At 40.5% G+C, this 26496-nt stretch overlaps 2 protein-coding genes and 1 long non-coding RNA gene across 8 annotated transcripts; 2 read left to right on the forward strand and 1 right to left on the reverse strand.

The window, feature by feature from the left end:
* Positions 1–885: 885 nt before the first annotated feature.
* LOC116314430 (leukocyte elastase inhibitor-like) lies at positions 886–12299 on the forward strand. Of its 4 annotated transcripts, none has more exons than XM_039601392.1 (7): positions 886–1097; positions 7130–7318; positions 10275–10412; positions 10496–10613; positions 10713–10855; positions 10953–11120; positions 11281–12299. In XM_039601392.1, exons 2-7 carry the CDS (start codon positions 7151–7153, stop codon positions 11686–11688), a joined length of 1143 nt encoding a protein of 380 aa, XP_039457326.1. In that variant the 5' UTR covers positions 886–1097; positions 7130–7150; the 3' UTR covers positions 11689–12299. The 4 variants fall into 4 exon arrangements, with proteins under 4 accessions (XP_039457326.1, XP_039457324.1, XP_031588304.2 ...); XM_039601390.1 differs by lacking the exon at positions 886–1097 and adding an exon at positions 6652–6730; XM_031732444.2 differs by lacking the exon at positions 886–1097 and adding an exon at positions 6655–6829.
* Positions 12300–14291: 1992 nt separating this feature from the next.
* LOC120434025 lies at positions 14292–15794 on the reverse strand. Its single transcript, XR_005608892.1, has 3 exons — positions 15687–15794; positions 15048–15301; positions 14292–14655 (listed from the first exon to the last, which is right to left on the reverse strand). It is a non-coding gene; the product is annotated as an uncharacterized LOC120434025 (long non-coding RNA).
* Positions 15795–20694: 4900 nt separating this feature from the next.
* LOC116314431 (leukocyte elastase inhibitor-like) lies at positions 20695–23742 on the forward strand. 3 transcript variants are annotated; one of them, XM_039601400.1, is made up of 7 exons: positions 20695–20881; positions 21495–21678; positions 22243–22380; positions 22452–22569; positions 22671–22813; positions 22942–23109; positions 23274–23742. In XM_039601400.1, the coding sequence occupies exons 2-7, from the start codon at positions 21511–21513 to the stop codon at positions 23682–23684; spliced, it is 1146 nt and encodes a 381-aa protein (XP_039457334.1). In that variant the 5' UTR covers positions 20695–20881; positions 21495–21510; the 3' UTR covers positions 23685–23742. The 3 variants fall into 3 exon arrangements, with proteins under 3 accessions (XP_039457334.1, XP_039457336.1, XP_039457337.1); XM_039601402.1 differs by lacking the exon at positions 20695–20881 and adding an exon at positions 21099–21231; XM_039601403.1 differs by lacking the exon at positions 20695–20881 and adding an exon at positions 21243–21380.
* The last annotated feature ends 2754 nt before the right edge of the window (positions 23743–26496 follow it).

Here is a 26496-nt window from a genome sequence, read left to right on the forward strand (position 1 = left end):
ACATATCAAACCAGCATATTAAGCTCATAGATCTTTTGCACACACATCTATCTACTTCAATTTTGTTGTCTCCATTTATTTATTCATACCATTTGTATTTATCTGTTCTAGTTCTATTTGTACATATTAACCGGCATCTGTGTGTGGAAAGAATTTTATTGTACAGAGAAGTGCTTTTCTTTGTACACATGACAATACACACTTTGAATCCTTGAATCCTTTGAACATAAAATGTAAACATCAGATGAAACATTCATATATTAAAGAGATTAAAAACTCATTTTGTTTAAGTGATTGTTAAAGAAACAAATATATATTTTTTCACATTTGGACATCAGATACATCAGACACCCTCAAGCAGGTGACCCAGTTAGGTGTCCAGGTAAATCTGCTGTCCTCTACAGATCCACTGCCACCTGCAGGATACTTCTGCTGCTTACTGGGCCTTGAGATGCCTAAAACGGAATGGCCTGCAATGTTGGGGGGCCTGGGTTGTTGACCCAGTGCTTTGTGTTTAATTATAACTCTAAATCATTGTTATTCATAGTTTTAGTTCTTTGAGTTTAATTTTTGCTTTTTCTAGTTTCAGTCAATGAGCCTTCCCTGTATCCGTGTTACTACTCTGTGCTGTTTCTCCTGTCCCATGGTTCATCCCTCTGTTTAGTATCAAGTCCGTACCTCTGTGCCTGTCGTGTGTTTCCTGTTTTATTTTGGTAGTCTGTGTCCTATGTTAATGTGTCGGGTTTTGCTTCCCTTGTCTCGTTAGCCCTGATTTGTCCCAGCTGTGTTTCCCTCCTGTCTCCCATTCCCTGTTTGCTCCCTCTGTGTATTTAAACCCTGTGTTTCTCATGGTCTGTGCTGTGATCTCCCTTGTTCTGTGCTCTTTGTTCTGTCGGCCAAGCATGTTTAGTTTATTTGTAGTTTCGGTTTAGTTAGTTTTCGTGTCCAGTCATAAAGCTGTTTTTGAGTGCATTTTGCCTGCCGTGAGCCTGCACTTTAGATCCACCATTGCTGCCTGCACACAGCCTTCACTTGACATGCAAACCCTCTGCATATGACGTTACGGGCCAAGACCTTGCTCAAAATCCCACACTTTGGTAATGCATTCATCTTCTATCTCTGTTTACTTTATTGTCCTTTCAAAACACTGTATGGGGGTGTATTACATCAAGTTCTTTTCTTTTTTTTTAAAGAACAGCAAATTGAGATCAAATGTTGGGGATATTTTGTAGATGTCTTTACTTTATCCTTGATTTGATAATGATGAAAACTTTATTGATTCCTGTGGGGAAATTCCTCCCTGCATTTAACCCATTGTGCAGTGAGCGATGTGTAAGGATGGCACTTTGCTCAAAGTGGCCGTTCAGTGGATTCAAACTCCCGACCTTCCGATCATAGGTCCACTACTGCTACCTACTGAGCTATCCATGCCTCCCCTATTTACCTGCTATAGCTCAAGAACTGTTTCAGCCAAAATCTGTATTTTTTTGGTAAACGAAAAGAAAAAAAAAATGATTTAAAAAAGCAACAACAAAAAAAACCCCATTAGAATTTCTGGTAAAGACCAGCTTTTGAATCAATAGTTAAACATTGCAGTGGAAGGAGAGTTAGAAGAGAAATGGTAACATAACAGAGAGACTTGGAGTCTAACAGTTATCATTAATCAGGGAGGTTTATCATGTGTCTGTTAACAAAGCTTTAGCATACAGTAAGCCTTTGTGTAAGTCACTCTACACAGTGAATCACACAGACACACCTGTGTGACCTCTGCTCCACCCTGCCTGCCTACGCATACTGTTTATAAAAAAATAATAATAATTAGCCATTGCAGGCTATAAAACCGTATTATACAAAAAGTTGTGACATAAAGACAAAAGTAAGAGCTTCATTCAGTTTCACTGCAGTCAATACGGTATACACAGACAGCTTTCAGAAAGGCACGTTTTTTATAAAGTAAACTTCACATTTAATGCTTTGCAACTTCAAAACCTCCTCTATCTGGAATCCTGAAAAACAAACTTAAATAAATATTTATACTAAAAAAAGTGGTAGTTTTCACATCTGAGTTAGTAGCAGTAGTATGTACTTAATGAATCTTTACTTATATGCTATATAGCAAATATTTGGACTGTAATCAGTGATTACAGGACATTATTTAAATGTAGTAAATGTACTGAATGTAATATCCACTACTGAATCTGCACACCAGAGAAAGTAAAATAACCACATCATCAACAAAGGTTACTAAACCAGGCTGAACCAGGCTCGGGGAGGGGCGGCCCTCTGGTCTGACCAGTTGGGAGTGAGGGGAGGAAGATAGGACATTGGACACAATGTGTAGGAGAGCCAGAGATTAAGAATACTAATGACAGGGAGTGAAAAGAGGTGAATGAGCTTTGTCAAAATGACAAGTTTTAAGGCAAATCTTAAAAGTAGAGAGGGTGTCTGTCTTCTGAACTCTAAACTGGAAGCTGGTTCCATAGAAGAGGGGCCTGAAAGCTGAAGAGTCTTCCTTCCATTCTGCATTTAAATATCCTAGGAAGTACCTACTAGTGCTCTGCTCTTTCGTACAGTGCTCAGTGGCCGCCAGCTAACCTACTGCTTCTGCATAAACAGAGACTGATATGTACAATATATGTTATGCACAGCCTCCCCTAGCACTGCACCCTAAACCACCTGCCCTGTCTCTCCTCCCACAGCTGAGCTGAGCCAAGAACCACATCCCGTATTCACAAACTAGCTTTTTATTGAGAGATTTAGCAAGTTTGCACCGAAGAAAGAAACAAAGAGAGAGGAAACAAACAGTCATGCATTCGATGTGGAAAGCTGCTGGGAATAGGAGTTATTCTTCCTGTGTATTCACAGCACAATACAGAATGACCACACTACCAAAATGTGCAAACTCAAAGTTAAAACATGATTCACTTTCCAGCACACCAACCACACACATTCTGGATTCATACCAATTAAAATACTAATTTAAAGGTCTACTTAATCCGCAGCTAGCTGTACCATGAACATTTTCTTTAACATATCTTTATTTTTTTCTACCTACGATAAAGATAATGGCAATCCCACAAAAGTACTACTGATTCGTCACTTCTCTGGGAAATATTGTCACCATTCCCAGAAAGCCCCTCTGACATCAGGGTGTGAACAGGATAAAGGTTTAAAGTTCGTGGAGCTTGTCTAAACTCTTTTTCATTCTCGATGAAATGAGCATAATTAAGAAATATATTTAGATGTTTTCTCCTTCTTCTTCTGGCCACAAGCAATTTAAAGCTATTTTATCATTCTACATGTCTTGATGATGATATAACAGTAAAACAGGGAAACTTAACCTTTTGCTTGTTGTCATTGAATATAATTTACAAGCACCCAAAACTGTTGTCCACACACACATATGAAGAGAGAGAGAGAGAGAGTATGCATAGTATGCAAAAAGCTACCAAACAGCCATCATAATTCGTCATACAATGAGAACAGGACAAATCAACAATTGACAATGACTAATTAATATTAAAACCTGTAACATAATGTATTGTTTGGAGTTTAGTCTGTTACTGTTACTATTTTTACCATTTCTTCTTGGGGCAACTGTAACCCACATTATTTCCTTAGGGATTAATAAAGTATTCTGATTCTGATTGTTTCAGGATGACCTGCCATTATCCAATGACACATCTGCTTACCTGTATCTTTTGTTCGTTTCTCCTCCTCTTCTTTTCTCTTTTTTCTAAACTGAGCACCTGATGGTTTTGAACTTTTCTTGTCCATCTTCCATTGGTTTTAATTTTGCACTCCAGTGTGAACACCCATCCCTCAACCAGAGGATCACCACAACATAACCTAATAGACCTACACCTTAGTTCACAGATTAACTTTGTCTAGGGTGTATTTCTGGGATTTCACACAACCCAGGATTCAAATCATGAATACATAATGGGCTTGGATTTACAACATTATGAATGAAATGTGCTCTATTTGAAGCAGCAGGTCTCCCTCCCTTTCGACGGGTTATGTGTGAGACTTTAAATCATCAAACTGTAAATTATAAATTTTAAATTGTTATTGATCCCTTTACCCCGAGTCCTAAAGTGTATATTTATTTTCTTACTCTACTATATTTATTGTTCCTTTATTTGCACTGCTGTAACTGGAGCCTCGTCGTCTCGTCTCTCTATATACTGGACTGTATGTAGCGGAGATGACAATAAAGTTTACTTTGACTTCAGCAGCGCTCAGGCGCACCGAGGGCTCTCGCGCTCAGTTTTCGTGTATAGAATTTCGAAAAAACATCGGTGCAAATTATAAGTCTGTATCATAATGTCCGGTGTTTTCGTGTTTGTTGTTTTGTTTTTATTTTGTTTTATTTTGCGAGTTGGTTATTAGATGCTGCTCCAGCCAGCCAGAGAATCCCCCGCCGCCCCGCCCTCTCCTCCCTGTGCCGCAAGCAGCAGGCGCACCTCGCAAACGGAGGGCGCCCTTACTCCCAGCAAATGGGCGATACAAAACCGATCGGTGCCTATGACATTCCCAATATGCGCTGGCTGCCGTCGGGGCAGCATGAGTACGAGCATTTTTTTTTTTTTTTTTGCCGATGCCCGTGATGCCGCCCCCCCATCACGATGCCGCCCCGGGCAACCGCCCGTGTCGCCCGTATCTAAAACCGCTACTGCTTACTGGTTTAAGCTACAAATTTATATCTGTATTTCATTTGAATGTGCTTTCTATCTTACATTCCCACACATTTACACACCGATTAACACATCAAGAGTAACTCAAGGTTCGCTATCTTTCCCAAGGATACTTTGGTACACAGACTGGAGCAGCCAGGGATTGGACCATCAACCTCTAGATTAGTAGATGACTTGTTTTGGCTGTAGCATTATAGTTTGCCCTTATTTTGTAAAATACTCTCTCATGCTGCTAGTTCACCCTGTCCATATTTGTGATTAGTAACACCTTCCCTCTCACATGAATGTGCTCATAACTGGAATGGGTAAGCCTGACTTTATGACCACCAACTCGTGATTGCTTAGCCTGAATGATGCAAGTGTATAAGTGAAAAAAGATAAGGAAAAGATATTGTGAAATATCCTGGATAGTGGTAAGAGCCATGGGTCTTACTCACATTCTTCCCATATTAGCCTGTTGAAATTAAGCTGCATTAAGCATGAATATTTTTTTTTAATTGGGACAAAAGAGGGGCAGCACGGTGGCATGGTGGTTAGCACTGTGGCCTCACAGGACGAAGTGCTGAGTTCAATTCCACCATCAGGCCAGGTTCTTTCTGTGTGGAGTTTGCATGTTCTCCCCGTGTTTGCTTGGGTTCTCCCCAGTTACTCCGGCTTCCTCCCACAGTCCAAAGACATGCACTTGGTGGGGACAGGTTAATTGGAAACAGTAAACTGCCCATAGGTAGAATAGGGGAGTGAATGTGAGTGCGACTGGTCGTCTAACAGGGTGTACCCTGCCTCTCGCCCTTAGACGGAGGTAGCGTAACATACGTAATAGAGACTTATGAACATGAAATGTAAATATTAAACCAGCTTGATAGCAGAGGCAACAGGGCCACAAGTGTGTCACAAAATCTGATCCACATGGTAAGAGTACGCAGAGCACAGGCTCCATCTGCACACCTGGTGGCTGCTAACCTCTCTTCAGACTGGTTATTGCATCCTGTCTGATTCCCAGTGTTTCTATGCTGCAGACAAAGATGTTCAAGGATAATTCTGATACTAAAATATTGTGAAAGAACATTGCATTCTCCACCAAGCTGAAAATCTACCTGGCAGTGTATATAAGACTAAACCAGGGGGGTCAGACTCTTTTTGCATCGTTGGCCATATACAGCCCACTTTGATCTTAGTGGACCAGACCAGTAAAAGTGTCCTTTCTGTGACTGTACAGAAGTTTATTTCCACATTTAATCCTGGTGATATCCTAAGATAAGAAAAAGGTGCAATTAAATCTGTATGTTGTTTTGTACTTGACAGAGAAATGCTGCAGCACTAAATGAAAGAAATCCGCATGATTCGTTGGTTTTAAATTGTAAGAAATAAATGTGTAAAACTGCAGAAAAAGTTCTGGTAGCTCATTGTCCAGACTGCCCTGTAATTATATAACTGTTATTAATGAGTTTTTTCGTCTTTTACCTATAGTTGCAATAATCACGCAGTAATTTCTATAATAGAAAAAAAACCCCAGAAACTTAGTCCAGTGGGCCTGATTGGAGTGTTTGTTCGCCCGATTCTGGCCCCTGACCCTTATTTTTGACACCCCTGATTTAGACTATAGTTTGAAGAGATATTACACAGATTTACATTTTTAAAAAAAAAGTGAACTCTGCTTTGTCAGCAAGTGTTACGCTAGTTGCCACTCAGGTAGGTGGGTGGGGTTTTGTCTTGGTAAGATCACCATGCAATCTTTGAACAGCATAAAAAAAACATAAATTAAATAAACACACGTGAAAAACTTGGATGGGAGTTTTGTGTGGCACCGACAGCACAGTGTGGTGTTCTACAGGTTGTACAAACACGTCCACAGCTCTGTCCAGCTGCATTTTTGTTTCTTCCTCAGTATAATACCGTGTTTTGTCACCGTCAGTGACTTATCGCCCATTCACGCGTTCCACCCACCCACACTGAAGCCTGTCCTGTCACACCACACTGTGCGCTCTGTATAAATGAGCAGTGGTCAGCCTGCGGATCCCCACACCGTTTCTAGGGTACTTTGGGGGAATTTTGCCTTCCTTTACGTTTTGCTTTCACTTTTACATTCCCTGTTTTTGTGCGAGCAACTCGTGCTTCAGTCGCAGGAACATCCGGTAATGTAAAAAATAACTCCTGCTTTCATAACAGCAACGCACATCGAGCGACAAGCTGTATTTGTATTTGAGATGTGTGTTTACGCCTGCTAAAGTTGACGTGTGACGGTTTAAATCCCGGTAACTTGCCTTATATTTTTATCCCGTGTTTTACATTTAGCTGCTTCTTGAATTTGCTCTGTTTCTGTAGGGACGGTTTAGTGTGTTTAAAATGTAAAGGTTCATATGCATTGCGCATTGTGTTACATGACAAAATGCGTATAGTGCATTATTTATTTTTAGTATTGTTGCACTTTACAGGAAAACCGTACGTCGTCAGCCATGTCCGCCGTCAGCAGCTCAAACACGGCCTTTGCCTTGGAGCTGTTCCGCACTCTGAGCCAGGCAAACCCTGCCGGGAACATCTTTGTCTCTCCTCTGAGCATCAGTTCAGCCCTGGCCATGGTCTACCTGGGAGCTAAAGGAGACACTGCAGCTCAGATGGCTCAGGTCAGCACACTGTCACTTGTTACCTGCACTGCATTTTTGCACAACTTTTAGTAGTCCTAAATAAAGTAGTGATACATTATGAGAGTTTTTAATAAAAATATCTTGTGACTTCTGCACTTAGTCTATCAGTATTGGCCCAAATACCCGCCTAACCATAAACTGAAAGGTGTGTCCTGGGAGAGGCACTGAAACAGCTTCTGGACTTTGACCTCAATAAACGCCTCTCAACAAGATATCTATTGTTTGCTTAAAAAACAGAACACTGTAAAAGAAAAACTGGCAGGTGAACATTAATTTCAGTTTAAAAAAACAGTTTGGTTTTGACAGTTTTAATCCATAGTTATAAATCCTTGCTTGTCCTTTATTTAGAATAATGACTTTTATACTGGGAGAGTTTCATCTAATATAGTTTAATCTCCAGTGTGACAGGCAGCAGGCTAATGAATGAATGATATTAGTATCAGTTTCATAATTTGGATTAGAAACCTCAATTTAAAAAAATTGCAAAGAAGATGATTAACTTCCAAATGAGACTAATGTGTGTAACAACAGCACAAACAAATCATGGGTTATTTTTGGAGACTCTTCCTGCATTGAAGTACTCCCCGAATAGAATGGAGTACATGGATACACATTTTGGAAGATTGACGTACATATTCGGGTACGTCAATCACCAAGGGATGTTGCATAAAAATAGATAGAAGCGTCAAAAGTATGTGCCATACTCAGTGGTTAAAATGGGTCAGTGTTTTTTGTTTATCTATGTTTTTATTTATTTATTTATTTGGCCACAACTGTGGAATGAGAGCAGATCTGCATAAGTTGTGGTTGCGGTACTTCACCATCTAGCTAGCAATACTGGAAAGGAGCAAGCATCGAGGGAGTGATGTTTTTTGAGTGGCAGGTAATCTTAAAGGCAAGGTTTCTATCAGCTCAATAAATATCAGCAAACACACAAACTGTTTGTGTGCAGTTTGTCTCACAGTGTGTTGCAGCTAAAGGTCCAGCTGCTGAATTTCACAGAGGGAGAAAAGAAAGAGAGCTTTTGTTTTGTTTTGATGATATTGTGAAACATGCTGCCGATCAAACTGAGATAGATGAACTGTGTTATTTAAAGGCTACATTACAATGCTCTGCAGTTTAGTGCAGGATAAACAGGTTAGATTGCAGTACAGCATTGTGTTTGACTAGTGCACAGTGACAGTGGTGCAGAGTATAGCAGAGATCAATTTGAAGTTCAGCTGATGATGCTTACGTTTTTCTAACTGAACTCCATCTTCATTCCAGTTTTTTACTGTCTAGTATAAAGACAACATAAACAGTGTACTGCCAGTGTAGAGGATGGAAGTCAGCCAGGACAACTTCTGCTGACATGTTGTTGAATGTAGTTGTGTAAATCCACAACGAGCAGTAAACCTCAGAGCAACAGGAGCCCAGATCAGCTGATCACAGCCCGATTTTTAGAAAATCTAAAACTCACAATAGAAATTATTATGAGTTGAGATTCTTTTCCCCACGCTGAGCTACTGTGACCAATTTTAGGGTTCCCTCATCTTTCTGTATCCCACTTTTCTCATTCTTCTTTCAAAAGTCTTGTTTCTGTTTTTATTTTGGTTAAATAAAATGTTTTTTCAAGGTGCACCATGTGAACATTAATTTTTATCACTTGGTTGAAGGCTGAGTGTAGGGTGTCCTGCCAAGACTGCTCCAGTAGAAACTCTTCCAGGAGTGAATAACGACCCCGCATCACCACTTAGCGCAGCACACACGCTACAGGTTATTATACCCCGGCCAATCTGTCCCCAGAATTAAGGGATGTATCAGCTGTGGCTCCAGCCTTTACTCTGTGTGTTTTGCCCTCGTATTTAATTTGCAGCTGCACTATGGGATGTTCATGTATGTCCCCATGCACACAGCTAACCTCCACCCACTCCAACAATTCCCTAGTTCGAATCAGTGTTTGGTGAACCAGGGTCTGCGTGCAGCCCATGTCCACCAAGGCCTGGTGTATACCCCCTTGACACCTTACTGGTACGCTGTATGCCCCTGTCAGATCAAGGGGAAGGTGTGTAGCCACCAGGACCTGTGGAGAAGAAGCAGAGGGAAGCGGGTTAGTGCCTCTCGCAGCCGCTGCTCCATGGCAGTGGGCCATGGTGGTGAAGAACTCCTCCAGTCAATGGGACGCTTCCGCTGTGGCCCAAAAGACCTCCAGGAAGGCATGGGGGCCATCTCCCTTCCCCGTGTGGTAGAGGGACACAGCTGGGAGCGGCAGATGTGTCAGCAAATAGCCAGCCCGAGCAACCTGATGCTCGACTACATTCATCCAGCACTCAGACTGGTCCTGCAGCTGTTCCAACTGGCGGTGAAACACTAAAGCCTTCTCCTGCTGCATAGCTGCAAGCTAGGCCACTTCCCGGGCCTGCCCCCGCAAAGGTGTTGGACGTTTATAGGTGTTTTATTGAGATGGGGTTTTGGGTTTTTTGACCCACTTTGTTCGCGCAGCTTTTCAGATGCCTTCTCCATTCAGCACTCCACATGGCTTCCTACTCCGGTCCCAACAACATCCTTAAAAGGAGAGACATGACTTGATGATGGAGGTCAGGTGCGTGAGTCAGCCTCTCCTGACACCACACCCTGAACCCACTGCTCCACCCCTCCCCTGCAGCTAAACCACAAAAATTTAGCTGCAATAAGAATTTTTGGAAACTGGGACAGTGGTCAAGCACATGAATAATAAACTCTAGCATAACACATCATACTAGCCACTTATAGACATGAAAAGTAAATATTAAATATATTAACAGCATATAAGAGATTCACAGTAAGGGTTATTATTAAACATGATACTGAAAGAATAAAGTTGTCCAGTTTCTGCCTTTGGACCATAAATTGTTACATTAGGGTCGCTCAGGCTCAGTGTCACATCCTTTCAGTCTTTGTCTTCAATGCCACACAGGCCCTCTCATTCAGCTCAGGTGAAGGCGTCCATGCAGACTTCCAGAAACTGAACGCTGACATCAACTCACCGTCTGCATCCTACATCCTGAAACTAGCCAACCGTCTTTATGGAGAAAACACTGCCCACTTCCTCCCAGTGAGTGTCCACATCAATGATTCTCTTCATAAAGTTCTTCATTACAAAGACTGGATTAATAAACAGATGTCTGCTCTCTGCAGGACTTCCTTGAAGCCACACAGAAGTACTACCAGGCAGACCTGAAGGCTGTGGACTTCATCGGAGCTCCAGAGGCGTGCAGAGCAGAGATCAACAGCTGGGTCGAGCAGCAGACAGAAAGTGAGAATGTGCATCTTCCACAGCCTGAACAGCAGGGAATCATTTTAGCATCCTCTGTGGATTATAATGAAATATTGTTGTTTCTGTATTTCCTGTCAGATAAGATAAAAGACCTTCTGAAGCCAGGAACAGTACGCTCAAATACCAGACTGGCCCTAGTTAATGCTATCTACTTCAAGGGCAACTGGAGGAACCCATTTGATGAGGCAAACACCAAAGAGATGCCCTTTAAAGTCAGACAGGTAAACATTAAATGTAATTCTGTTCCAAGTATGGGGACATACAGTTTAAACAGAGAAAGCAATTTAACTCAAGTAAGATGGATTTCCTGTGTGTCAGAATGAGACCGTACCAGTCCAGATGATGTACCAGATGAAGAAGCTGCCCTACAACTACATTCATGACCATGGTCTGCAGATTCTAGAGTTGCCCTACGTGAATGAGGAGCTCAGCATGTTTGTTCTTCTACCTGCAGAGTCCTCAGATGGCTCAGACCCTCTGCTGAAGGTAAAGAACTTAGTAATAAATACCTGTAAAGAAAAGTCAGCATTTTGCTTTATTATCAAAGTTTAATGACTATAGAGTTTACCAAGTAGCTCTCAGGTGATGCATACAATATTAAAATTAAACAACAAAGATGCCATAAAATGTATTAACTGTGTTCCAGCTGGAGAATGAGCTAACACAGGAGAGGCTGAATGAATGGACCGACAGGAAAAACATGGACGTTGATTCAGAAGTTGTCCTTCACCTGCCAAAGTTCAAGCTGGAGGAAGACTACGAGCTAAATGAACCTCTGGCTAAACTGGGTATGAAGAACGTGTTCTGTGCAGGAAGCGCTGACCTCTCTGGCATGAACAGTGAAGGGGGGCTCTTCCTGTCTACGGTGGCCCACAAGGCCTTTGTGGAGGTGAACGAGGAGGGCACGGAGGCCGCTGCAGCCACAGCTGGCATGGTAGCATTCTGCATGTTGAGGGAGGAACACTTCAGAGCAGATCACCCCTTCCTCTTCTTCATCAGACACAATAAGACCAAGTCCATCCTGTTCTTTGGCAGATTCTCATCTCCTCAGTAGAGGAAAAGGATGGTTCAAATTAAAATAAAATATCTTAAAAACAATAGAAATGAAGCCTTTATTTTGTGATGTTGAGTTAATTAAGGAATTGTATTTTGCTTTATTTGTGAATAAAGTTTGATTATTTTACATTAATTCATTCTTAATTAAGTTGGGTTTTTGTTGGGGGGGTTAATATTGCAAACAATGGCTGTAGAAATGAATGTAGAAATTAAGGCTTTTAATCAGTCTGGCTCTTTCTTTTTTACTTTTTTACTACAAGGACACTATAGAATACACTAAAGATCAGTACGGGATTAAAACTACTTGTAAAATGAACAGACTTGTCCGTGTTGTCTCCTAGACCAGAACACGTAACCTTTTTCATATTTTTGTTGCTCACAGCATTTCTGCTGAAAATCATGAACCTTATGACTTTCTAGTCACCCTTTTTTGTCCCTAAAAGCCCAGTTTTTGCTGAGTGTCCATCATGGAGTGGCGCTTTAGCTAAAAGGTGTGGACCATGTCAGGTCCTGGTGTTTTTAGCTTTTTATGCCTCAAACTCCTTGTTGAAGTCTCGATATGTGATATAGATTAGTTTTGTTCAGCTATTAAAGCCATTAGCCATTTGATGCTGGTGTTGTGTGATGCTTCTTTCTAACAGACATCTCTCCAGTTTTGCTTAGTCTCAGCTTTGGTTGGGTCTTCCCTTGTGCCATTGCTCCCTCGTAGCTGGGAATTCATCCTTGACAAGTCTTCGAAAAACATATCATTTATTCTCTAAAAAAAAGAAGAAGAAAAGGTCATAAAGGTCATAAGAACTTTATTTATCCCAAACGGAAATGTAATGTCTGACATAGCTCATCTGCTATTTTCATGAAAAGTAAAATGCCTGATGGCTGTGGGTGTGAATGATTTTAGAGAGAGAGGAGTCTTCCAGTACTGATGTTTTTTGTTTGATGAAGTGGCTGATCAGAGTTATTAAGGATGGCTCTTTAGTGTGCATATTCTATTGTTCTAGATCAGCAGCCAGAGTTCTGACTCTTTTTGTTTATTATTAGATTATAAACCCTCACTTATGGACATATTGCACTTCTTTTTTTAACCCAGGACCTGACGGAATTACGACCATAGCCAACTAACTCTTAATAACAAGCTGCCAACAAGCCAACTCCCTCTGGGCTTTTAGATCTGGCTTCAAACCTTCCATCACATATAAAACAGTCTTTGCACTTTGTATTCTGAATCTTATAGCAAAGTATCTCCAGGGCTAAAGACTAATGGGATAATGTTGCAGTGACATATAAGGTTTATTGGTTTCTGAGGCTGGTAGTGGCAATCTTATCTCAAGACCTCACAGTAGAACACTTCCAGACTGCAGGCTTACTTGTGGTTCCTAGGATATTTAGAAGTAGAATCGGACGCAGGGCCTCCCGCTTCCAGGCTCCTCCTCTGTGAATCCAGCTTCTAACTTGGATTCAGGAGACAGACACCCTTTCTACTTTTGCGTTTATGTTTAAAACTTTACTGTTTGACAAAGCATATTGTTAAGGCTGGATCAGGTGACCCTGAATCCTCCCTTGGTTATGCAGCAGTTAGCCCTAGGCTGCTGCGGGCTTCCGATAACGCACTGAATTTTTCTTCACTAACACTATGTGTTAATTAATTTAATCAATTAATTATGTTTTAATTAACTACTTTTTATGGGTTGTGGGGATGTCTCTGCATTCAGTTATGCAGGCACACGTGTTCTTAAAGCAATTCTTTGTCTTGCGTGAATGAGCCGAAGCGTTTTGTTTTCACCTTTGCCACAACAACCCTGAAAGCCTGAAATCACGCACTGGCTTTTTGTATTTACATCTAGCCTGAAAAAGTGTTACAAATTGTGTTTCTGTTTTTAACGATGTTTCACTAGTCATTTTGTTTAAAAAAAAACGGCGCACATTGGGATTTGTTCTGTACGGGAAAATTCATGACTGTTCATAAGAGTTTTAACCAGGCCTTAACGGATCTATGGGGCTTCTTATCACTAGCCGATTCATCATTTTATTTAAATATCTGAATTTTGGGAATAGTGATCCAAGAGGCTGCTGGTTTTTAACGAGCCAATTTGCCACAAATATATATAAAAGCCCGACCATCCAGATGGCTTAACGTAAAAAAATTAAGGTAACAATTTGCATGGATCTTTTTAAGTTACTTCAGCTTAGCCACTATAGCGTAAATGCCACAAGAGTTCTCTAGTTAGGCAAACTCTATTCCTTACGTACAAACAACATGATTTGCTTTGTCCTCTACAAGCTTAATTAAGTTGAACCAACTTATTTTTAATTGTTTAAAAATTACTCCATTTAGTTATTAAAACTTATTTTTTTACTTTTATTCTACTCAGAAATATCCATGCAAATTGTTACCTTAATTTTTTTGAGTAGTAATAACTTACAATAACTTATAACTTACAATTATACAATAAATTACACATTGAAATTCCAGTTTTATGATCAAACTGTTTATTAGAACACCGGTCCACCATTCCAGAGTCATTGACATTTCAATAGCAGACAAAATTGTTGCCTCCATAAAATAAATGACATAAAACACCCTGTAAATCTGTCTCAAAAGACTGAACATTTTGACAGTCATGCTCTGATTCAAGTTTGTTTGTGTTAAAGTGATAGTTTAGGTTTTTTTAAGTATGAAGTACATTGTGAGTGTATTACACACAGTAGACAGCAGTCAGCACATTCCTGCCACCGACACGCACGATAGGCTCAGTTTGTTTGTGTGACTTTGGTAAATCTGAACTAACCCGAACTAACACCAAAGTCACCAAATAACACAATTACACTTACTGATCAAGGCAGCAGGAGACCAGCAACTCCTGTGTGCTGTCAGGTAAAATTGCTGTTTTTGTCCATGGACGCTGGTGGGCCAGAGCGATTGAAACAACAAGCAGTAGAACTTCTCTTTCCTCACAGAAAAGGCTGTCTGATAGCAAAATAAAGCAGTAAACACATTCTTGATATAATGTACATTTAAACTGACATCAGTTTTATTAGGATGGAGGCTCATCTTGCGTGCCGGTGGCCCCGTCTGCTTCTCCGTGGTGGAGCTTACTGACTGCCATCTACTGTGTAATACACTCACTATACATATGTACCTCATACAGCCTCACTTCAAAAGACCCGAGCTATCCTTTTAAAGTGCATTATTTTGAACTAGGTGTACTTAATGCTCAACGCTCAACTTTACACCTACTGCCTACTGTACAGTATGTAACACAACACATTGCAAACAACAGTGGAACATTTCCGTTTAATTTGAGGATAGCCTCACTCTTCACATTTTTAGTACAACAGTTTACTATTTAGTGACATTACCTTAGGACTGGCTTTCAGATCATCCAGCTCGAGGAATATCTTTTGAAACACTTCAAAAGTGTTTTTCAGTTCTTTTGGGTAGCTGAGGTTGAGTGCATATATCAGCCCCATTAGCAAGGCACAGGCTCTGGGTACATCCAGGTCTGCTAGGACTTCTGTTCCTTCAAGTATGATCCTTGCGCTGGCTGGATCAGACGTTGTGGCACCTCTGGTTACAATTTTCATCACTTCATTGGTAATATCCCGCCACCATCCTGGTAGGTCAGAATCAATATAAATGTTTTAAGTAATCATACTTATACATGAGAGTAACACAAAATAGGGCTGCAACTAACAATTTTCTCGATTATCTGATTAGTTGTTTGGTCCAGAAAATGGTGAAAAATGTCAATGTTTCTCAGAGCCCAATATGATGACCTCAAATGTCAAACATATTCAGTTTGCTGTCATAGAGGAGTAAAGAAACCAGAAACCATTCACATTTATGAAGCTGAAACCAGAGAATTTGGACTTCTTTTTCTAAATTAATTACTCAAACCGATCAATCAATTATCAAAATAGTTGCCGATTAATTTAGAAATCAATTAATAATAGATTAGATCGTAGCTCTAATACAAAGTATAGTCATGTCTGATTTACCTGCTCTTTGAAGAGATCCTCCTCCTTTTCCCTGAGATACACCACTAAGCCACGGATAGCGACCTCTCGCCTTCTCTCCACAGAATCGTCCTGTGAATAAGAAAAAGAATGTCGAACTGCTCTTCGAGGAGGATGGGTTTTTGATAATTACATCCAAAAAAAAAAAAAAAGGATTGACTTTATATGGCCTGAACTGTACCAATTATAGATTTCCAGTGATAATCAAAATAATGAATTGATCATTTCAAAGAGCCATTTCTCTGAAATGATCAATTCATGAACTTGAAAAATCCAGGTAACAAATAGAAAAACTGCAAAATCTTGCAAATTACTCTGCCAATCATGATCCACATCACCTATAATTTGTTTTATTATTAAGTATTTATAGTTTTAATTGATATTTGTGCCTCAAGCTCTAAACAATAATTTGACATAGTTGAGTTGTAAACAGCTACCTTTTAAGACTCAATATCACCTATTGGAAAAAAAAAATGACATTAAAAGTTAAAACTATGTATATTATTTTTAGTGTTGAGTTTCTCCTAAAAGTTGCTTTATGTTTCCAAATCAAAGATATTTTTTCTTAAGTGATACAACTGCGCTTATGTATCTGCAGTTAACACCCAAAAGAGCAAAATTATATTTTATGTGCTAATGCACACTCAATGTAATGTCATTAAAACAACTAGTTTATGAATGTTACTTAAGATCTTTCCTGTGGCGTTTCTACAACATGGCGTTCGCTTCCTCGCCCGCGTTTTTTGACTGAACTTTGACACAGGCTGTTCTTCAGCTAGGGCTCAATTAACAAACTTCAATCTCACATAAAAATAACTCTAGGACTTAAACATCAAAATGCATCGATGTTAAACCGAATGTATACTCAGTAACCTACATTTGTTTAGTCATGAATGTAAAACGGCCCAGCCTTTTGCTGGTCAAACCTTCATCAACGCTGCAACGATTTCAAAGTAGAAAGAAGAAAAACGTGTATTACCCTGTCTTTGCAGAGTTAAAACTACTGCTACAGAAGCTCAGTGTCAATTAACACCATTTGGCTGCCACCGTAAAACAAAACTTAACAAAGACTAATGTTACGGTCGAATTACTTCACAAGTTAGCCAGAAGTGTAACGTTACTAGCTTATCACCACCACTCTCCAAGGAAGAGTTTAGTGTTGTGTAAAAAGGATTTCTTGCAGTGCGTGTTGATAGAGTTAAAGTTAGAGTTATTAGCTGCTGTGAATAAAACAAGGCAAAAAATTGTTTTTTATATAACCATTTAAATCTATTTACAGAACAATCAGGTGTGCTGCATCAAATAAGAAGGCACACAAATTATTTGTGCCAGTCCAAAAAATGTAGTTTGTGTTCAGTATAAGACAGAGGAGAACACCACAGGCCTAAACCCTGCAGGTCTGACAACTGGAGGTGCAACAGTCCAGTTTTCTATGTGGAGACAGCGTTTACACTGGAATCTGCCTTTGACAGCTTTTTTAGATCAAATATGAAATTCAGCAGTCTAACCGACACACAATACAAAACAATAACTACACAACAAACTAACTATAGCCTCCAAACACGCTAAACGTCACTAATGTCTCACATATGAAAACTCTCTCTCTCTCTCTCTTTCTTTCGCTCGCCCGCTTTCCGTCGTGGTGTCACTCCCTAAAACTTCCCCTTCTCCCTAAACAACCAAATGTCACATGTTGCCTTATCATTTTTTTTGATTGGCTGACATGGTAAACTCTAACACCAATAGGGAAGGGGTGTTTTTCTTTTCTTTTCACTCGCAAGTGGAGAGCGTATGCTAGGCTGTCAGTAGAAAACGCCGTTTTTGTCTAGCATCCCTGTTGAGAATAACCTTTGCAAATAAACAACAGCTAATAATATAAGATCAAAGTATTTTATTTGATGTATTGACATAAATGACAGAAGAAAAAGGCCATGTATAGCAGGACTACTCAATTACACACTAAGGTGGGCCAGATTTTCTAACCAAAAAAATTTTTTCCCTGGCTCAGACATGCAAAAGTTAAACACGACCATACAGTAATTGCAAATTAAACACAGTGATTTTGAATTGTGATGTGATGGTAAAATAAATATTTGTCAGTCTAAACTGGGTTAAATCTACGGGGTTAATGATGGGGAGGAGACGGAGAGAGACTGAGTACAGCTACAGAACCCACTTTCTGAAACGGACCCTGCTCACCATTCACCGACAATGCTGAGCTAACAAGTTGCATGTTATTCTTGGATGCGCTTGCAGGACCGGATTTAAAATAGCATGACAAACATATCATACCTGTTAAAGCCAAACAGTATCATCAACGTAGCCGGAAGAACATTTACTAATAAGATGAAGTTAGCTAAGTCAGCTATCTCATCGTAGCAAAAAAAAAAAAAAAAAAAAAAGCACCACCTACCGTTCTTTATGCAACTTCAAATGTCGGACAAAGTTGGAAGTTGTTCCATCTCCGTCTGTGATTCTCTTCTTGCATGTTTTGCATATTGCATTTCGTTTTTTGTTGACTACTTCGTAGTTTATATACCCGAAAGAAATTACTCTTGGAAGCATTTTTGGCTCGAGCGTTTTTGTTCTTGTTTTTTTCAAATCTGGTTAATTTGATTGGCTGTGCTACAGCCCACGCTCACATACATACGGAGTGTGGTAAGAATGAATGAATGAATAAAGTGAATTAATGGTCCGCACTTTTTATATAATATGTATGTTAAATTTTAGATTTGGGTAAAATATCAAGTCTTTTCAAGTAAACAGGTTCAAGTCCAATTCAAGTCCCAAGTCACTGGTGTAAAAGTCCAAGTCAAGTCACAAGTCTTACAACCTTTTTTCAAGTCAAGTCTAAAGTCATAAAATTAATGACTCGAGTCTGACTCGAGTCCAAGTCATGTGACTCGAGTCCACACCTCTGAGCTTAACAACGATATATGGAGCGACTGCCTCTCTCTCCCTCCCTCTCTCCCTGCTGCTACTTCAGTCGTGAAACTGCTTAATGATCAGCTGATCGGCTTTTCTGTCGCGAGTCCGTCTCTCTTCTTTGTTTTTGGCCCACTTTGCACCAGAAAGAGGAAACCTGCGGATAAACAACAGCAGCACGTTTAACCTTGATAAGCTGTTGTTAGAATTTATTTAATATTACTTTCTACACCAGGATCGTTTTCTACGTAGTTGATGGCTGGTAACTGTGCAGGGCCGGATCTAGCAAAGTTTAGCCAGGGGGGCCGACAGGGCATAAACAGGGAAAAGGGGGCACAAAGACAAACTTTTCTTTCTTATTATCATTTAAAATATCTAGCTCTTAATAAATAATTATCTGAATCTTACACCCAAAGTTTTAATCTGATGTAAAATGTATAGAAGTCCTTTACTGTATATAGTAACTGTTAAGTCTAATATACCCTAGTAAGCTAGTACTTTTTCCTTGGGGAAGATACCATCTGTGAATTCTGCAATTCTGTTGAAGAAAGATGTTGAATCTATTTAATTATTCTTGAAAAATAATTTATTTCTGTGCATTTTATTTCACCCTGCATCAAATTAAAGTTAATTACATCGAAGCATCATGAGGTGGAGGGTGGTTCCCTTTTTTTTTTTTTTTTTTTTGCTGGGAGTTTGCAACCCTATTAGTTAGGTTGCTTAATATTTCTGCTAAGTACTCTTTAAAATACCAGAATAGGGAGAATGGAGTAGGTTTAAGTTTATTAGATTGATCAGTGTTGCTGAACTATGAAATATTTTGGGTGCAGTGTATTTTTTTACATACAGGTATAACAGAATAGCTTTAGTGTTGCTGTTTGTTTAAACTTGAGTATGAACTTATACAAAATGCAGCAAGATATTTAAAAAACTTTTTATTGATTAAAAACACACTATATCGGATTCATATCGGCATCGGCAGATATCCAAATTTATGATATCGGTATCGGACATAAAAAAGTGGTATCGTGCCATCTCTAGTGGACACAAAGATATACTTTTCTTTCTTACTCTCATTTAAAATGTCTCGCTTTTAATAAATAATTATCTGAATCTTACAACAAACGTTTTCATCTGATGTAAAATGTATAGAAATCATTATTGTACATAGTAATTTTTTTCAGGGTCCCATCTTAATTTCTTCAGAAGTAAGTACTGTATATGATGCCAGTATTTTCCCACATTTTCTAGATACTGTACCAGTACTGTGTAGAATGCCATCAAAAAGTCAATTAAGTTTTATTCTTTCTCACCTGTCTTTCTGTCTCCTTTCACTTTTTAAAGGTTGCCATGTTGGAAAAAATATTTTGCCCTGCTGTTTATTGATGTGGTAAATGAATAGTTTATGAAAATATATCTAAATCTGTCATTTATTATTTTTTAATATTCAGTAATGATAATGTCTCACCTCTAGTCTTCTCTATCTTAATTTCAGGTTTCCACCATGTGTTGTAGATAGTTCAGGAGGTTAACTCGACCAAGCAGTCTTTGGGTTTCGGCTAAGTACTGTTTAGAATACCAGAATAGGGAGGATGGTGTAGTTTATTACATTGATACATATATACCAACAGGACAGTGTATATCACTGTGACAACAGCGTTTGTTTTCATCCAAAGGCTTTATGGTGTTTCCTATAATACCTGGTGGGCCAGTCTCTAGTCAAAATGCCCGGGCCGATTTTTTGTCCCAGTCCAGCCCTGTATGTAGCTCAAACACAGCTTTTATCTTGGAGCTGTTAAAAACCAAAAGAGACTTTTGCTGAAACACAGAGATGATAATATATGGACATGGAAAGAAAGGTCTGAAAAGAGAACCCAGTGCAGTCCAAGTTTCTTAAACCTGCATTCTTTATAATGGACAGCAATCAGCATTACCTATGGTTGCATAGAGTTCCACTTCTACAGAAGTCTGTGAGGTCAAAAAGATTACAGTTCCACAGTCAGGCCGGGCCCTCTCACAAGCTCTCTATCGCCATCTGCTGACACTCTACAAACTCAATCACTCCAACACTGTATGCAGCTGTGTGTGCTGCTGTTCTTTCATGGAAGGGGGAATCTTTGGCTGTTTTACAGTTTTTAGATTATTCTAGTCATTTTTATTGTGACATTTTCATCTTTTAATAATTCAAGTTGAACATTTTTAAGGAGTCAGGAGTAGGTTTCCCAGCTTCAAGCAAGAAGAAGAACATCTGGGTGAGAGAGGCATCACACAACACCAAGAGTAGACCACAGCAAGCTCCAGAATGAGAACCAGCTTGTGGAATTCTCCCTTATGAATCTATAAAGTGTCGTTGTCTCTGTTATAATGTCTGTAGTAGCATTCAGTCACTTTTTATTTTTTGTTGTGGACCTCTGAGCATAGTGTATTTAAATGACTGTAAGTGTAAGTCATGACTGAAAAATTATGAAAAATAAGACGTGCTCACTTTTTCCCCCCAGTGGCCCAAATCCTCTTCCGTAAGACCGCCCTCCTTCATTCCACCAACCTTATTTACGCCCAACAAAGGGCTGCAGTTTGACTCATGTCTCACTGTGTAAATCAGGTACTCCTCGTTTTACGTGTGTGCGAATAAAGTAGCTTGTACTCTCATATAAGTGAGCAGAGAGTCGCTGCTAACAAGTTTAAACGGACTGCACCGTGTCCGGTGTCTTAGCTTCAGTGGGTGGGGCAGCTCGGCGGCGGTTTCTGTCTGTATGCGCTCTCCTAAAAAAAGTCACTTTTTCTCGATGCTTTAATATAAAGTCTCTTGTTGTGTTTCCTGTATGTAATGCTGTAGCAGTTTAAACGGTTGTTTGCACTTTACAGGAAAACACCATCAGCCATGTCCGCCGTCAGCAGCTCAAACACAGCCTTTGCCTTGGAGCTGTTCCGCACTCTGAGCCAGACAAACCCTGCCCGGAACATCTTTGTCTCTCCTCTGAGCATCAGCTCAGCCCTGGCCATGGTCTACCTGGGAGCTAAAGGCGACACTGCAGCTCAGATGGCTCAGGTCAGCTCACTGTCACTTGTTACCTGCACCACGCCATCAGTTGATCAGCTAGCATGCCTGTGCAACTTCAAGCCCTCGTTGCATTTTAAAAACAGTCACTCTGACCCGTTTCCACAAAACGTCTTGTCACATGAGGCTTTCTGTGTTTTTCCATACAGAATAAATAATTTCTTTTTTACTTTTTGTATTTATCTTTTTAATAAAATCTGAACCTTTTTGATAGAAGAGTGCTGTTTACAGACAAACTGAACAAAATTCAACTTTTGGGGTTTCGTTAAATGTGTTTGAAAATCTTAATTTTCTATGTAGCCATAACACTGAACCCCAAGATGTTCCCAGCGGGACGTCAGCAATTTGTGTCTAACATATGAAGCTAGAATGTGTTATATAAATGGCATGAAAGTCCATAAAACCCAGAAACAGAGTAAGTTAATGGTCATTATTAAACATGATGCTGAAACAATAAAGTTGTCCAGTTTCTGCCTTTGGACCATAAATTGTTACATCACGGTCGCTCAGGCTCAGTGTCACATCCTTTCAGTCTTTGTCTTCAATGCCACACAGGCCCTCTCATTCAGCTCAGGTGAAGGCGTCCATGCAGACTTCCAGAAACTGAACGCTGACATCAACTCACCATCTGCATCCTACATCCTGAAACTAGCCAACCGTCTTTATGGAGAAAACACTGCCCACTTCCTCCCAGTGAGTGTCCACATCAATGATTCTCTTCATTACAACAACTAGATTAATAAACAGATGTTTGCTTTCTGCAGGACTTCCTTGAAGCCACACAGAAGTACTACCAGGCAGACCTGAAGGCTGTGGACTTCGTCGGAGCTCCAGAGGCGTGCAGAGCAGAGATCAACAGCTGGGTCGAGCAGCAGACAGAAAGTGAGACTGTGCATCTTTTACATCCTGAACAGCAGGGAATTATTTTAGCATCCTCTGTGGATTATAACGAAATATTGTTCTGTTCCTGTATTTCCTGTCAGATAAGATAAAAGACCTTCTGAAGCCAGGAACAGTCAACGCAGATACCAGACTGGCTCTGGTCAATGCTGTCTACTTCAAGGGCAACTGGAGGAACCCATTTGAGGAGGCAAACACCAAAGAGATGCCCTTTAAAGTCAAACGGGTAGAAATTTAACTGAAGGTTACAAAATTTGGACAAAAAGTCTTAATACAGGAAACAGTTTAAAAGGTAAAGGTAAGCAGAAGCTTTATAGTAACATGATCCGATCGCCTGGATTTCCTGTGTGTCAGAATGAGACCGTACCACTCCAGATGATGTACCAGAGGAAGAAGCTTCCCTACAACTACATTCCTGACCATGATTTGCAGATCCTGGAGCTGCCCTATGTGGCTGAGGAGCTCAGCATGTTCATTCTGCTGCCTAAGGAGTCCTCAGATGGCTCAGACCCTCTGCTGAAGGTACACAGCCTAGAAACAAGTTCCTGTAAAGAAAAGCTTCACTTTAGTTTACTTTATTAAACTGGATCATTTAAGAATTAAACAGACAGCTCCTGAATTCATATATAAAATGAATTTAAATCTGAGCAAAATAAATATGACAAAATATATTAACTGTGTTCCAGCTGGAGAAGGAGCTAACACAGGAGAGGCTGAATGAATGGACCGACAGGAAAAACATGAGCACCTATTCAGAAGTTGTCCTTCACCTGCCAAAGTTCAAGCTGGAGGAAGACTACAAGCTGAATGAACCTCTGGCTAAACTGGGTATGAAGGACGTGTTCTGTGCAGGAAGGGCTGACCTGTCTGGCATGAACGGTGAAGAGGGGCTCTTCCTGTCTACGGTGGCCCACAAGGCCTTTGTGGAGGTGAACGAGGAGGGCACGGAGGCCGCTGCAGCCACAGGTGCTGTGGCTGAGGACCGATGTTATATTCCGGGGACACACTTCACAGCAGATCACCCCTTCCTCTTCTTCATCAGACACAATAAGACCAAGTCCATCCTGTTCTTTGGCAGATTCTCATCTCCTCAGTAGACAGAAGCAGCAAAGGAAGATGATGTTGCAATTCAAATAAATACATCTATGAAATAAAGTAAATTGAGTTTTTTGTGTTGTGATGTTTTGCTAATTATAAAACTATATTTTTCATTAAAAAAAATAATTTTTCTATTTTTTATAAATGGTACTTGTATAAAAGCACAAGTTCTTGTAGCTTTGGAGAATGTTGTAAAGCCTCACCTTTCAGCACACTCACTTCACCAGGTGCACCTTCTTCTTCTTCTTCCATTTTAACGGCAGCTTGCATCCATAGAAGTTGCATTACTGCCACCCTCTGGTGTTACTTCAAGGTTCAAGGTTCAAGGTTCTTTATTTGTCACATGCATAGTTATACAAGTATAACACACAGTGAAATGTATCCTGACACGATCCTCGACATGTGCAAAAACATGGGGGGGTAGAGGATAACATTATAAATATATATATAGTATATACATTGGGTGAATGTGCAGTAGAAGCAGCAGCAGGTGAATTCTGTACATTAATATGAATAGACATCTGACTATTTTACAGAATGGACAATAAAAACATATTTAAAGTTAAAGGAAGTTGAAGGAATTGAGTGTCTGGAGGAGAGTCTCAGTCAATTATAGATGATGTTGAGATGGCGTGTGTGTGTGTGTGGGGGGTGTTGGTTTAGGGGCCGGATGGCTTGAGGATAAAAGCTCTTCTTGAGTCTCTCTGTCCTTGCCCGGATGATGCGGAACCTTCTACCAGATTGTAGAAGTTGGAACAGTTTGTTGCCAGGATGGGACGGGTCCTTCAGTATCTGTGTTGCTCTAGTCCGGCATCTCCTGGTGTAGGTGTCCTGAAGTGGGGAGAGCAATCCTGCAGCAGCGTTCTGCTGTACGGATCACTCTCTGGAGAGCTTTTTGGTCCTTCACACAGCTGTTCCCAAACCACGCTGTCATGTTCTGTGTGAGGATACTCTCCACAGCGCCTGTATAGAAGATCCTGAGGATCTTTGGAGAGACCCTGAACTTCCTTAGTTGTCAGAGGTGATACAGGCGCTGCCTAGCCTTCTTGGTCTGGACCTGAATGTGGGCAGCCCATGTCAGGTCTGAGGAGATGTGGACACCAAGATATTTGAAGGACTGCACCCTCTCCACTGGAGCTCCATTGATGAAAATGGGTTTGTAGTCTCTGTGCTGACTCCTTCTGAAGTCCACCACCAGCTCCTTGGTCTTGCTGACGTTCAGCTGGAGGTGGTTGTCCTGGCACCATGATGCCAAATTCTTCACTTCGTCCATGTAGGCCGCCTCATCGCTGTTGGAGATGGCACCCAACACCACTGTGTCATCAGCAAACTTCACAATGGTGTTGGAGCCGTGGGTGGCCACACAGTCCGAAGTGTAGAGGGAGTAGAGCAGTGGCGAGAGGACACACCCCTGTGGTGCTCCTGTGTTGATGGTGATGCTGTCGGAGACACACCCACCCACCCTCACCACCTGAGTTCTGCCGGTGAGGAAGTCCAACACCCATGCACACAGACGGCTGTTGAGTCCCAGATCCCTCAGCTTTGTGAACAGTCTGCTGGGCACTATTGTGTTAAACGCTGAACTGTAATCAACAAACAGCATTCTCACATAGTTACCCTGTTTCTTGTCCACGTGGCTGAGGGTGGTGTGCAGGACATGGGCGATGGCGTCTTCAGTGGATCTGTTGGGTCGGTAGGCGAACTGGAGCGGATCTGTGGAGTCTGGGATGGAGACTGCATCTAGCTCTTTAAATCCTCTTAAATGATCCCGTACTTCTCAGAAACCGAAGAACCACTCCTTGCTTTTCATGACAGCCATTCAACCACCTTTTCAAACCGGAGTTCCCCCGTACTCCCCATTTCTACCCTCATCATTCTCCTACAGTTACCATACCTCCTGCAGTTAATAAATACATGCTCAATTGTTTCCATAACACCACACCAATTACATAGCCCCGTTAAATGTTTCCCCATCCTAAAAGGAGTGCCATTCAGGTATCAATGCCCTGTTCTTATTCTACATATAACAATCTCCTCCCGCCTATTCATTCCTTTATTTCTTTTAACTTCTACTGTATTTTGTAACCTATACAATTGTCTCCCTCTAGATTCATTATCCCACACCATTTTCCATAACTTGTTACTTTCACTCCAAACTATACACTTCCCTTCAGATTTAGATAATGGTATCTGTACCTCTATGTCTACTCTTTTAATAACTTTCTTAGCCATTCTATCTGCTCTTTCATTACCCATAATGCCTATATGAGCTGGTGTCCACATTATTACTACACGTTTGCCCTGTTTACACACTGTATGGTGAGCAAATATAATTTCATACAGAATATTCTGATGATTACTTGTATTCCCATTTTCTATGTTTAACACCGCTGACAATGAATCAGTGCATATTATTACTTTTGGAACTCTGCTGTCTTCCACCTATTCTAAGTCCATCAATATGGCATACAGCTCTACTGCATAAACACTCATAAAGTTTTATGTTCTTTTCCCAAACTTGATATTTAATTCTGGAACTACCAACACCAAACCAGTTGCTTCACTATCCGGATCTTTCGATCCATCTATGTACACCTGCACATAGCCACTGTACTCACCTGAGGGCGGCAGCTGAGGTGAGTTTCTGTTTGAGTTTCCTGAGTTCATGTATTATTTTGAGTTACTGAGTGACTTAAATCACACTTTGCTTCCTTTCAGAGTTAGCAGTCCATGTGTGTCTTTCCTTACTGATTATTCAAATAAAAGGAGAAACCTGTGATTGATAACTCTTCATTCTCATTCTGATCGGAT

This window comes from Oreochromis aureus, linkage group 17, assembly GCF_013358895.1.
Source record: "Oreochromis aureus strain Israel breed Guangdong linkage group 17, ZZ_aureus, whole genome shotgun sequence".
Taxonomy (NCBI): Eukaryota; Metazoa; Chordata; class Actinopteri; order Cichliformes; family Cichlidae; genus Oreochromis; species Oreochromis aureus.